General features: G+C 33.6%; 4 protein-coding genes across 4 annotated transcripts; 1 reads left to right on the plus strand and 3 right to left on the minus strand.

The window, feature by feature from the left end:
- Positions 1-2: 2 nt before the first annotated feature.
- LOC103848320 lies at positions 3-2,764 on the minus strand. Its single transcript, XM_009125246.3, has 2 exons — positions 2,133-2,764; positions 3-618 (listed from the first exon to the last, which is right to left on the minus strand). Exons 1-2 carry the CDS (start codon positions 2,529-2,531, stop codon positions 187-189), a joined length of 831 nt encoding a protein of 276 aa, XP_009123494.2. The 5' UTR covers positions 2,532-2,764; the 3' UTR covers positions 3-186.
- LOC103848308 (josephin-like protein) lies at positions 793-5,744 on the plus strand. The gene is made up of 3 exons (XM_009125242.3): positions 793-809; positions 2,112-2,119; positions 5,132-5,744. Exon 3 carries the CDS (start codon positions 5,144-5,146, stop codon positions 5,552-5,554), a length of 411 nt encoding a protein of 136 aa, XP_009123490.2. The 5' UTR covers positions 793-809; positions 2,112-2,119; positions 5,132-5,143; the 3' UTR covers positions 5,555-5,744.
- Positions 5,745-6,781: 1,037 nt separating this feature from the next.
- LOC103848331 (lactosylceramide 4-alpha-galactosyltransferase) lies at positions 6,782-8,956 on the minus strand. Its single transcript, XM_009125254.2, has one exon. It carries the CDS (start codon positions 8,536-8,538, stop codon positions 7,342-7,344), a length of 1,197 nt encoding a protein of 398 aa, XP_009123502.1. The 5' UTR covers positions 8,539-8,956; the 3' UTR covers positions 6,782-7,341.
- A 1,294-nt stretch (positions 8,957-10,250) lies between these two features.
- Positions 10,251-13,519, minus strand: LOC103848342 (putative serine/threonine-protein kinase). Its single transcript, XM_009125262.3, has 6 exons — positions 12,173-13,519; positions 11,909-12,021; positions 11,592-11,802; positions 11,278-11,515; positions 11,055-11,205; positions 10,251-10,788 (listed from the first exon to the last, which is right to left on the minus strand). Exons 1-6 carry the CDS (start codon positions 12,243-12,245, stop codon positions 10,402-10,404), a joined length of 1,173 nt encoding a protein of 390 aa, XP_009123510.3. The 5' UTR covers positions 12,246-13,519; the 3' UTR covers positions 10,251-10,401.
- Positions 13,520-13,611: the final 92 nt, after the last annotated feature.

Below are 13,611 nucleotides of genomic sequence, written 5' to 3' on the forward strand. Positions count from 1 at the left end.
TATTGGTTCCAAAATTTCAGTTAATTTAGTTACTTGTTTAACAAAGCAAGATCATTGAACACTCTGACATGGTCGTCTTTCCCTAAATAGCATTTATACAGTGGAATATACATACATTACGAGCATATGGGTGACTCACATTTGTGTGAATGATTCGAGTAAACATAATGTCTTCCTGTCTCTCATTCATTCCTTCTTGTTTCCTTTACCCTTATCTACTTCTTCTGATAACAATGTCTGCTCATACACGAACTGAGTAAGAAGTGCAACAAGAATAGCTCCAAGAACCGCGACTTTTCTCCAATCCGGGGAAGAAACAAACGAATCAGCAATTGTTACAACCAAGATCCCAATCAAACCGAGGTAAATGTTCCTTCTCGACTTTGATCCTGCACTTACTTTGGTAACCTCTTGTATTCTCTCAGTCTCCTCTTTAGCTTTCTCTATATCCACAGGCTTCTTATCTCGCAAGCTCTTGAAGAACAATCCTTCATTCCTGTCTTCCACGATCTTCTCCTCAAACTCAGCCAGCTTGTTATCGTTCTCCTCTATCTCCAACCTGTTCAACCCCGCAGATTCCTCAAACGCTTGCATCTTGCTCTCAATGTTCTCTAATATCTACTCAGAAAAAAAAATTATATCAGCTTATATAAGTAAAAAATGACCAAAAAAAATAAACTATTAATAATTGAAACTAAACATTTTCAAACTTTAAATTTGACATTTAAAGTTTCATATTACTTGAAAATGTTAGAAAAATAATTATGAACATTTTTAATAAAAAGACATTGAAACATAGTTTTTTTTTGTTTTTTTAATGTTTTATGATCTTAATTTTGCATTTATTTGTAATTCTATTATTTTCTATACTTTTATTGTAACTTTACACTAGATTTGGACCCGCACAACTGTGCGGGTATTAATTTTCATGTTTATATATATATATATATATTACATAATTAGAATATATTTTTAAAGTTACTTATATATTTAAATGTTTATATATAAATATCTTAAATATAACAATTTGATAGTTTTCATGCTGTAAGTTAATTGATTATTTCAAATCATCACATATATTTGGTATTTTTTATTATATATATTTTAAAATTATTTTTTATTCAATTATTATGATCCTGATCCGTAATTCAAAGCGCTAGATTTCCTTTATCAGTATTTTTTTATGTTTATTCATTTAAAATAATAACTATATATATATATAAGTTTAAGATCAGTTAATTTTATACATGAATTATCTAATTTACTAATGTTAACCCGTTCTACCAACATATTATATTTTTAGCATAAATTTTTAATGTTTGTCAAAATAAAATATACTAATTTATCAATTTAAAATAATTTTATCATATTTAGTTAAATACAATGTTTTAATTTAAAATGATAGATATAACTATAAAATAGTAAAATTTGATATAATGTTTTTCATTTTATAAACTGATTATTTGTATAATAACATTAATATATAATAAAATATATATATTAATGTATAATAACATTAATTTTATTACTAATTACAAAATTAGAGAAAATATTTATATACAATTTTTGATAATTAAGATATTGTTATAACGTTTTTCAACACATTTGTTAAGAAAATTAAATATATATATTTATATTTTAAATTAAAAGATATCAAATTATATTATGATTTCAGTAGTTAAAAGATTATATATTAGCATTAAGAAAATACATTTACTACAAATTTTAAATGATGATTCAAATAAAAATATCACACATGAATCAAGGTAAGTTTGTTAACCAATCATGGTTTATAGGAGTCGATGTTATATTAGGAATGATATTATTAATCTATATTATTAGTAATAAATGAATGATAACTGATTTCTAGGGAGGGTCAATTTTTAAAAAAATCATACATGAATCAAAGTTGTGACTTATGTTTTAGTATATAAGATTAGTATATATTATCATATATATGTGTCTATCAAATTTTAAAACAAATGTCTACATATATATTTGTTTTTTTAATGTTTTATGATCTTAATTTTGCATTTATTTGTAATTCTATTATTTTCTATACTTTTATTGTAACTTTACATTTTATATTAAAAAAAATAGTTGTTAAAAAAAAAAAGACATTGAAACAATACCCTTGAGCTTGCTTCGTCGAGGTCTTTCATGGCGTCTTCACCAACCTTGTCAAACTCAGCGTTAGCTTCTTCAGCGAACTTGGTGAGGTAATCTGACCGTTCGTCCAAGAAATCAGTTAAACGGACTTTCGATGTCTGAAGCATGGCGATCCTGGCCAAGAGTTCTTGTCTCCGAGTATCTCCTTCGGGCTTTGGACGATCGGGATCGGAATCTGAAGTTCCATCTCCCGTGGATTTCGAGAGACAGATGAACTGAGTTCTTGAAATGGAATGTTTTGAGGCATTGGACAGAACATTTGGTGTTAAAGATGTCCGAAAAGATTGAAGTGTGTTTATCATCTTCTTGAAGAAGAGGGGGTCGTTACAGAGTGTGTAACCACCTCTAGTTAGTTTACGCATTATCCAAAACAAGTTTTTGAGTTTTAAGGTATTTACACAAAAGACCCTCTTTTCACGGATTATTGTAGTTAGAGTCTATACTTGGTCTGATTAATTAAACGGTTTGAGGTTTACAACTTGGTAGGCTTGCGTGTTTTTACCCCAACCCGAAGTACCTACCTAAACCCGAACCGGAAAAACTGAAACCGGATCCAGACCGTTATACAAAAATATCCGAACGGAACTTATAAGTTTAGTACTTTAGAGTTTGGTTATAACCGAACCGAAATCCAAACTATGATCCGAAGATATCCAAAATTAGTTAAATATGTTAATATTTTTATATATGTTAAGGTGATTTAGATATTTTAGAGTATTCAAAATATTTTTGTAGTTTATTTTATTTGTTAATTTGATATTTTTTAATTAATTTAAATAGTTTAACTAATTTTAATTAGATTTGTGAATAATTTCTAAATGTGAAAAAAATTGTCATCTTTTAAGGTTTGAAAAATATATTTTTGGACGATTTCAAATATTGGTTACAATCCGATCCGAACTGAACTCGGAAGGAACCGAGCAGAACTCGACCCTATAATTAGTACAACTCGAACGGGACTTATAAGCATAAGACCGAAAATCCCAAAAATCTGAATCAACCAAACCGAAACCGATGGACCCCGAACGCTCATGCCTACGACTTGGTCTGATTTAACGGTTTGGTGTTTCAGATGATAATATTAAACCGGTTAAGGTCTGATCATTCTTACTCGAGACTTTGGAAAAAACCTATTTCACTATATACAGTCCCGCTCCTACCTTTTTCATATACGAACAAACATACCGTACTTTATTCAACCTTAACAACTAACAAATTCAAATACAACACATCAACTTTAGTATTTAATCTGAGTTGCTCCCCAAATGATTATTAGTAATCAAGTGATTAGGGAGGAACCAATTAGAAGGTCAGAGAACTAACTGCTAATAACATTTTGTATGCATCCATAGTGTCTGATTTCCTCTATGGCCTCTCTTGTGAATGGCCCATGTTGAGGTTTATTTCACATTACGTCCATTTCCCTGTGCTTCTCTTCTCAGTTAAGCGACATAGAAGCAAGTGGCAACTGATGACACATGTATGTGTTGTGTGTAACTAGACATTTGATCCTGTGTCACGAGATGACTGAACAAAGACTTTCGTTGATTCAGTTAAACATTCCCATGTTAGTATGTTGCAATAACCATCAAAGTGAGAAGAAGACAAGACAAAGTGGGTCCTGAATCTTGTACCAGGAGAAGAACAATGTTACATATGTGTCACTGTAAATGCATAATCTGTCGTGATTAAAAGGGATGTAGAACAAGAAATAGTTAAAATTTTCAAGAGCAATAAATGAGCTTATGTCTTCTTTTCAAAGTGATTTTACATTTGAAAACTGAGAAAGATGAAACAAAAGGACTAGGAAACAAAAGACCTGAGCGCAGCACTCACTGTTTTGAGAGGACATTCCTCCGGAACCACCACCTCACACCGCATATTGTGTGCAGAGAACATTTTTATGGGGTTGCTTCATACGTTTTGTTTACTTCTTTCGAAAGTCTGATGTTAACATATGTAATTTAGGACAGATTGAATAAATAGAGTACTACTAAAATAATGTTCCGTTTCGATTAACTTTATTATCAACCAGTTGATTACTTGATTAATATACTAATACATGTGAACTCATTCCTTATCGTCTAAAAAGGATTATTTAAAAAAAATACTCGTTGCAATTGTCGGCTGACGCGTTTGCTTATATTTTTCTCAATTTTGTAGTTCAAAGTTTGAACCGTTCAAACTTTCAAACCAGTTGAATTTCGTGGAAAACGTATAACATTTTTTTTGCTAAATACTTTCTCCGGTTTAAATGAAGTGTTGTTGTAGCATAAAATTATCTTTATAAAATAAATATCGTTTTATAATTTCAATGCAAATTTTTATTAGTTTATGTCTTTTACTTTTAATTAAACTAAAATAAATAATAAGTGTTATATAATTTTAAAGGTCAAACAAGAACAATTTAAACATTTAACTAATTTCTTAATTTGTGTGCAACATTCTAGAACGACAAATTATTTGAAATGAAGAGTATATAACAATTTATATATAACGACAACTAAGAGTATATAAGTATTGTTAGAGTATATACACATGTAGTAGTACCTCTTATAACTAGGGAATTGTTTTTTTTTTGACAAATAAATAGGGAAAATTTTGTAGACGTTAAAAGATAAAGAGTTCCAACACTAAATCCATTTTCATAGATAAACTTTTGTATTTGTACAATTATGAATTACAAGAACAAAAAAAAAGAGTTTTAAGAAGTTGTCAAATAAAAAATTGAGTTACAAGTTTCATTTTTGAGTGTGGTTGTTGAACTGACCCCTCTATTTTATCTCTTCACATTTTCACACCCAAAGTCTTTTATGTTATTATTATACACACCTCCCCTATAAATGGTCTTCAAAGTCTCCTCTTTTACTATTTTGGTCTCTCTCTCTCTCTCTCTCTCTCTCTTCCCTCTCTTTTTTTTTTTTTTTTGCTTAAGCTCTCTCTCTTCCCTCTGTCAACATAGTTTCAGAGAAAAATGTCAAGAAGAGCATGCAAACGAGTAAGTTTCTGCCCGAACCCAGAAGCCACAGACGAGCCCATATTCTCAAAACATCACGACCGGAGAAAGGTGGTTATGATCGGATTTCTCAGTTGTGGTCTGAGGAGCTCCCCTGCCGCCAGGAAGCTGATGCGACGTATCGGGGATAGCTTCGCCAGAACGCTGCGTTTTATGTCCTTCGGGAGGAATAAGACTGACAAAACGTCGTCGTCGTTCTTGCTGTCTTCGTCGTCTGCTTCTTCTTCATCGTCTATTTATATGAAAAGGTCAAAGTCTCTAGCTGAGTCGGAGTCTCACAGAGCAGAAGCTATTGAAGACTGCATTCAGTTCTTGAACTCTTCTTTTTCTCTGACCAGATCAAACTCTGTCCCAACGTGGTCTTCTTGATTTGATCCGGTTCGGATTCGGATACGGGTCGGGTCGTTTTCATGTTGTTGTAATGTCAAAAGGAGTTTAGAATTGCCAATAATGCATTGTATAGGTGTGTTTTGTTTATTTATTTCTTTACAATTCACACAAAGATTGCGAGTTTTGACTTGAAAGACAATAAATTCTTGGATCATATTTTCAACATTCATTTTGCAAACCATAGATCAAGGTTTATGGGAGGAAATAAATAAAAAATTACACTAATCTTATGTGTTTTTGGTACAAACACTAACACAAATAATATGTACATTGTTTAACCTATCAATATGATTAAATTTCATGAACCTGTAATATAATTAGTTTATTAAACTTTAATGACAAAAGAAAAAGAGGGAAGCAAGGTTTAAAAATCAAAAAGGGGGGTCGACATCAAAGGACCAAAGACAAGAAAGCTCATGGGAAATCCCCACTTGTCTTTCTTCTTTATTGACCCCGTTAATAATAATTCTTGTTCAACAAAAAATAACAAGAGGAAAATTCCAAGAGATTTCTTAAAAGAAGGATTTGATGATTCAACAAAAAAGAAAAGAAACACACAATTTATTTTCATCATAAGATACTTTTAGCATTTTAGAAAATGTAGGTCCAGAAAAACTGACCTAACAAGAACAAAACGTATCAATAGTATCTAAAGAATCCAAGGGAAAAGCTTACACCTTTAAAAATGTGTTCCTCTTCCTCTCAAGACAAAGACCTTGTGTGAGAAGTGGAATGCACTGCCAGAAGTTGCAACAAAGGGTTTTATAACATTGGCAAGAAAGCAAAAGACATAAAGAAAGATTCTCTGTCTTGTTTAAAAAGGTAAAACATTACATGAGTAAAGAGAGCATTAGGTTGAGTAGGTTTGAGAAAGACAAAGGAGTAGTTGAATCTTAGTTATCTATACAAGTCTAGAATACATACATATAACCATAATGCTGACATAATATTGTTTTTTATATCTAAAATGAATGTCACTAATTAACGGGTAAATCATGGAGAGATCAATAGATACAACTAACTGATGAAGAGCTAATAATTTTTTCCTTCTGCCGAGATCACTTCCACCACAAGGGCTTCTATGGGTACACCTCCTCATGAAAGTCTTCATTTCACTATATTGTTCTTGAATTTGAGTTTTCCCACTCAACTAAAGCATAACGTAGTTTCTCATCAGTCAATAGGTAGTGTCTTTTTTTTATGTTGTTTGAAAAGGGATTCGATGGTTATCGTTTGTGTTCAATAAATCGCTAGACAGTAATTAGGCTTTTTATAATGGATTATTGATTAGACAAACACCTAAACTGATTTTTGAACGCGTAAACCAGCTTTTTAATAAAATCATTTGTTTCGCTTAGATAAAATTTACCACCTAGGTATTGACTTAATTGATTTTTAGAACACTGGTTATTGTAATATCATTTGGAACCAAAACTGTACAAAGACAAATTTCTGTGAGTCCATTTACAACAGAAGAGGTCTCTAGTGATTTTTACAACAGTAAAATTTTGATCTTGATGTTGCTCTTCATCCTGTCCAGGTGTTCTCCCAAGTAACAAACCTTTTCCTGTGTAGGCAATCAAACCAAACCCTGTAACGTTTGAAAGTTTCACACTTTCCCGGGAAGACAGGCACCTGATCAATAAATGAGCCAGGCCCAATAGTTTTTGGATTATTTATGAGCCCAAACAAGAGGTTTTTAAATTTCTAATTACAGTTAACAAGCTATACTACAATGGAATGAACTTACAAAATGAAACAAAGCATTATGATACAGAGATTTTCTCACAGATCACACAATGATCTGTAACAATTTTATCCATGGCACTACCTTCTTCAATCTCAAACTTACTACTAAACTTATTCCACAAATGCAATCCATAGCTTCTCCTCTGCATCTCAAGAACCTTGACTCGAACTCTCTTCAAGTCCTTCTCTGTTCTTGGAACCTTGAAGAGCTTCTCAATCTCAACCCAATTAACCGAATAAAACGCAGAAGGTGTCCTGACGGTAAAGTTATATCCCTCGGTTCCTTCCACGGCTCTAGCCACTCTAGACACAAGGTACGGTCCGTTATGACCCCAAACGTTTCCATTAAAAGTCAACGCGAACTCTTCAATGCATTTTAGCAAAAGAGGATGGTTCTTGTCGAAGATCAAAACCGCATTGTTTAACCTCGTCCAGTTTCTCGAAACCGGTTCGAGAGTCTGCGCACCGATCACGTTCCTTAAGTGTTTGAAACTCTTCAGAACAATCATGTCAGTGTCTAGATAAACACCTCCGAACTTGAACAAGTACGCGAGTCTCATGAGGTTCGAGAGGTTCTGAGCTAAAGAGATCTTCCCAGGATCTCGTTTCCCTGTCTGAATCTCCTCGAGCCATGTTTCTCCGGCCGTGTCCTTGAGAAGATAAGGCAAGTCAGGAGTTATAGCTGTAACTCTGTAGCCACGATCAAGAAACGGTTTCAAGATTCTAAACCCTAGAGGAGAATCCATGGTTGATGATAAAATGATCAAGCAGCCTCGAGGATGAGACTTAAACACGCTTTCTACCGACAAGACCTCTCTCTTACCGAACATAACCGCAGGAGAGATCCACGTCATCATGAAGTTGACTTCGCAATCATCTCTCGAAAACTCTGTTGCTCTCTGCTGAAACTTCTCCGACACGTCTCTTCCTCCAAAAACGTCGAGAACGTGAAGATTGTTACTCTCCGTGATTGTGATCGTATAGTTACTCTGCTCTTTCTCTGACCTCAGAGGTAAGTAAGGAACAACTGTCTTGATCTCTATCCTCACCACCTCGGAGATGTCTCTAACCAGTACATGAGATACGATGAAGATCGCGAAAACTATGAGAGATATAACTGAGGAAGCAAACGCTGTGAACAGTGATGATCGAGAGCGGTTTAAACGCCGGTGGTTAAACATCGCCGTGACTTTCTTGGCGACTACGTTATCCATATTTTTTTTGTTTAAGAAATGAAGGGAGGAGAAGAAAACAGTTTGTGATGTCTGTGTTTGTTGTTTTCTTATAGTTTTTGTCTGTGAGTTCTTTTTTTTGCTTGTTGTTGAAGCTGTCGTGTTTTGAAACGTTCTCTAAAGCCGCCAGAGAACGTAGACTTCAGTATGTTAATTATTAATTTTCGTTATGTGATTTAATTAATGGGGACCATAAGTTTAAATAAACGACAATTATTTCTCCATAATTTTTAAAGGGCTCAATCTTTTTGACGACTTTTCCTTCATAATCCAGTTGATTATAATTCGGTCTGAGTTCGGTTTAGGTATCTGATTCAGCTTAAATATAGCTAATTAGAAAAAAAAACTATTTAATTTGAGATATAATTTTAAAAAGGTTTTAGTTTCCATTTGATTTTTATCTTATAGATTTGAGTTTCCAATTAGTTTTTTTCTTAAACTATAAAGATTAGACCTAAGGTCCGGTCCGGTTTTCATATTGGTATTTTGGTTAGTTTTTTGGATTTATTAAATAATGAACATATATAAATACATTATCCATTAATTTGAGTCTCTAATCTTTTCCTTATTTACATGTTGAGGGTTTTGAATAATACTTTCTAGCTGGTCCTCTAAAAAGCAATTGTTAATCTTTCTTTTGATATGGTCTTAATATTATACTAGCTAATATATAATCCTTGTTAATTATTATTTATTAGGCCGTCTTTGGTGGTATCTTAATACTAGTAATGATAAACGCTTATATATGTGTGTGTTGAATTAACAATTTCATTGCTTTAGCCTCTAACTAAGAAGGCACCTTAAAAAGGCCAAAGGTGAGGTATAGGTTCTAGATGTGTGAGACACTTTCCTATTAGATCAAGTTGTTTGATTTCTTTATAGTTTTCTTTTGTTTAATTGTTTACGTAAGAAAATAGTTTGTCTAATCCATCATTCATTGTTTTATTATTCTAGGACACAGTAATTGATTTGGAAATCAAAGGCAAGAAAATAAAGGTCTGAATAAGTCCACCTACATTTTTCATCCACACAACATCTCTCGCTGTAAGATATGGGAGCATCTTGACTTTAACAGTTGAAAGCATAGTTAGGTACATACAAATTGTTCCTAGTATTATACTTAATTCTTTGACGTATATTATACGTATCTCATTATTGATATGGTTGATATATATTAAAATACTGTTCCAATCATTCAGATTCAAAAGAATGTTGCAAATCATACTTCATGCCAATTATAGTTTAACACACAGCTGGCCTTTGGGACGTATTGAAATGTGACACAACTAAACTGACATTGGTCCCAGATGGGGGCATCTTTGGTGTTTTGTCCTAAAATATTGTTAAGTATAAGCTTCAGAACTCATACACTTATTTTCTTACTATCTAAGCATCCAACATACACATTTCTTGGGGTCGCTCATCAAGTGAAGACACTGGTTACCGGGCAAGACTCATCAGCTTTTTATTTGTAGAGATGATTCTTGGAAAGATCAAGATTTTGCAATGTTCAAATCAGGATTTGTGATTGCTTGTTAGTCCTTATTCTGTTTATTGCTAATGGCTATGTTGTGACAAAGATCACATTGTCAATATTGTGAGATTGATTCATCCATCAGTGTACACATTCTCTACAAACATTGTGGTGAACTGGTAGGAGTAGACCTAGGCTTCTGTTTGTTTTGCAACCCAAGCAACAAAATCATCATTATTTTATTTAATTAATAATATATTTTCTCATGGCCTGTATATGAAGATACTATACTAATACATCAGATTATCAGAAGCTAATCAATTTACTCAAGAATAGAAATATATCTGCTCTACCAACAGAAAGAATCATCGTCATCTAGGAGCCATCTCTGTAATGCTCTGATATGTAATAACTGAAGCCGAAGACGACCCTTGAGGAGCCGCTGAACTTTTCCCTTTGTAACCTTGTGTTGATGAGCTCTCCTGTGAGGTGCCACCTCTAAGACCAAGGCCACGGTGGTTGCGCCCCTTGTTGACACCTCTATAGACACCAGGTTCCGTTAAGGCTGCCTCGTTGAGGTTAATCTCTTTCCTGCTAAGCATCTCCACCACTTGCTTCATGTTTGGTCTCTTCTGTGCCGCGGCTTGAGTGCAGAACAGAGCTACCTTAATAAATCTTATCACTTCATCTTGTGGAAACTTATTTAGATAAGGATCAACACACTCTAGTAGCCTCCCATCTTCTCTCAACTTCCATACCTACCAAACCACATATTAACTATCAACCCTTGATCACATTTACATGGTTATATTATTAACTATCAACCCTTGATCACATTTACATGGTTATATTGTGTGTGTTAAGCAGGGTCGGCCCTGAGATTTTAAGGTCCGTAGACTATTTAGTAAATGTTTCAATAATAATAAAAATTATTTACAAATTTGGAGGCATATATATATGTATTTTTTTCAAAAAATTTAGATGACCGGCCCTGGTGTTAAGGTATTATAGTTTATAGCTTTACCCATTCGACCAGAACCAAGAACTCGTCTGTAAAGGCGGCTCTGCTGCTACTACCACCACTTATGACTTCAAGAACAAGTATCCCAAAGCTGTAAACGTCTGCCTTTTTTGTTAACTGACCTAGAAGTGCGTATTCAGGAGCCAAGTATCCCCTGTAACCTCGGTGACATCAGCTGAAATGATCTTATAGATGAAAGTATACGTTAAAGAAAACGTTTTCTTACACTGTTCCAGCGACTCTGGTACTGACATGAGTGACATTGTCAGGAAAAAGCTTTGCAAGACCAAAATCTCCAATCTTGGGAGAAAAGTTTCTGTCTAGTAAGACATTACTCGCCTTGATGTCGCGGTGAACAACCGGAGGCTCCACTTCCTCGTGCAAGAAAGCTAAACCAGAAGCTGTCCCAACGCAAATAGCAGCACGTTTGGACCAATCAAGAGGAACATACTTACTCCTCGAACCTAAAAAAAACACTCAAGCAGCATCAGAAGACAAGAGTGTGACATTTGTAGAGGAGAATCAGAACAAAAACATTACCAAGCAAAACACTAGAAAGACTGTTGTTCTCAAGGTACTCATAGACAAGAATCCTATTGTTTCCTTCGACGCAGCAGCCAATGAGGTTAACAAGGTTAGGATGATGAATGATAGATATCAAGTTAATCTCGGTTAAGAACTCTCGTGTGCCTTGTTTTGATTCTGCTGAAAGTGATTTCACAGCTACTTGTGTGCCATCTCTCAATACTCCCTACAAAGATTCACCAAGAAACATCAAAAGTTTTTTTTTTTGAAGTTCAAAACAAACAAACAAACATTTGAGAATAAAGATTGTAAAGATTATTATTGTTTCTCACCCTGAAGACAACACCAAAGCCACCACCACCGATTCTATTGGTTGGATGGAAATTATCTGTGGCTGATCGTAATGAGTTATACGAAAAGACTCTCACATTGTCGGTGCAAATCTCTGAATCATTTAAAGAAACAAAGATCAAGAAGAAAGTGAGTAAATCTATTTTTTGGTCAACCACATGTACATTGAAGAAGCCAAAAACCAAGAAACAAATTAGAGATGGAGTTTAAAAAACCTAAATCATGGAATGGTTTGTATAATATACCTTCAGCTTCTTTTTGTCCAAGATGATCATTTCCTTTGCACATATCAAGAAGTCCAAAGCAATTAAAGTGCATCACAAACCCTCAGAGAGAAGATATACAAGAACCACTCGAAGGACAGAGGAAGCTCAAATCAAGAACTCAAACCAAGAAACTGTTTTTTTTTTTTTGAAAAAATCCAAGAAACTGTTTTGATAGAGAAAATAACTGAAATTTTCCGACAAGAACCTCAAGTAGTTTGACCTGAATACAGAATCTGGAAGAAGAAGAAGAAGATGATTATGGGTAGCTATTGCTTAGTGGGGAAAAGCCATATCGCACACGAAGAAAGATCAAAGAGTTTGATCAAAGAGATATCTCATGAGTTTTGCTTTTTTCAACTTTTTCGTGAGGATGTCAATACATTAAACCAAACCAAACCCACCCAGATAGGACCCATGAACAGTGTCTATACGCTAAAAAGGTGTTTCTGCAATTTATGTTGTTTTTTTTTTAATTTGTTTTTGTCCGGCTGCTGTGTTCTGATTGATAGTGACAGGTAGGTATACGACGACGAGACTATAAAAGTCTTATTGATTGGAGTAAAATTTAGAAAATATCAATGAGCTATTTTGTTATAATGTGCTCTGTCGACTGTCGCCATAAAACTCGCAAAACATAAGCTTCATGCGTCAAAATTAATACTATAAATTATAAAAGTTTTTAAAATACCAAAATCTCTAAATACGATAGTTCGTGGACACGATATCTTATTTCATGCGAAGCACGTAAAGCTGTGTAAATTTATTGTGACGTGATGAAGATTTAAAACCTTTTACACCAGATTTGAAGTTTGAGTCTTATTAAACTATAAATTATGAAATGCAAATTGATCGGAAGTTTCAGAATATTGTAGACAGATCCGTCTGCGCTTCTTATCCATTGAAATGTCCTATAACCATTTTTCGAAATGAGTGTTATAGAGACAGCTTCGTCGTGAAATTGTTTGAAGTTATTCATTAATATCACATATGATCATCAGTATTAGAATAAAAATTATAGGATGATGTACGTTAAAAAGAAAATAACATAAAGCCAAACTGATTGAATGATATGCAATTTTGTGAATTATATGACCATGCGATTTGTCAAATCAACTTCCATTTTCGCCATAAATGTGCTATTGGTTACTTTTTTTTTGTGCACCACTCTATTCATTACTTTGAAACATTAAATTATTATCTAACGTGGTAGGTATATGTATATAACTATTCAGAAGACAATAAATAAAAATACTCGATTTTTAAAGTACAATCAGTAAAGTACCCCCAAACTTCTGTACTTTCAGTAAGTTTTATTTAAATAACACCTTTTTTTTAATAACACCCTATTTACTACGAACAGATTAGCAATTGTTAATAGGCCTGGGCATTCGGGGTTCCAACCGGGTTTCGGTTTTATC

This window comes from Brassica rapa, chromosome A01 (assembly GCF_000309985.2).
Source record: "Brassica rapa cultivar Chiifu-401-42 chromosome A01, CAAS_Brap_v3.01, whole genome shotgun sequence".
NCBI classification, from domain to species: Eukaryota; Viridiplantae; Streptophyta; class Magnoliopsida; order Brassicales; family Brassicaceae; genus Brassica; species Brassica rapa.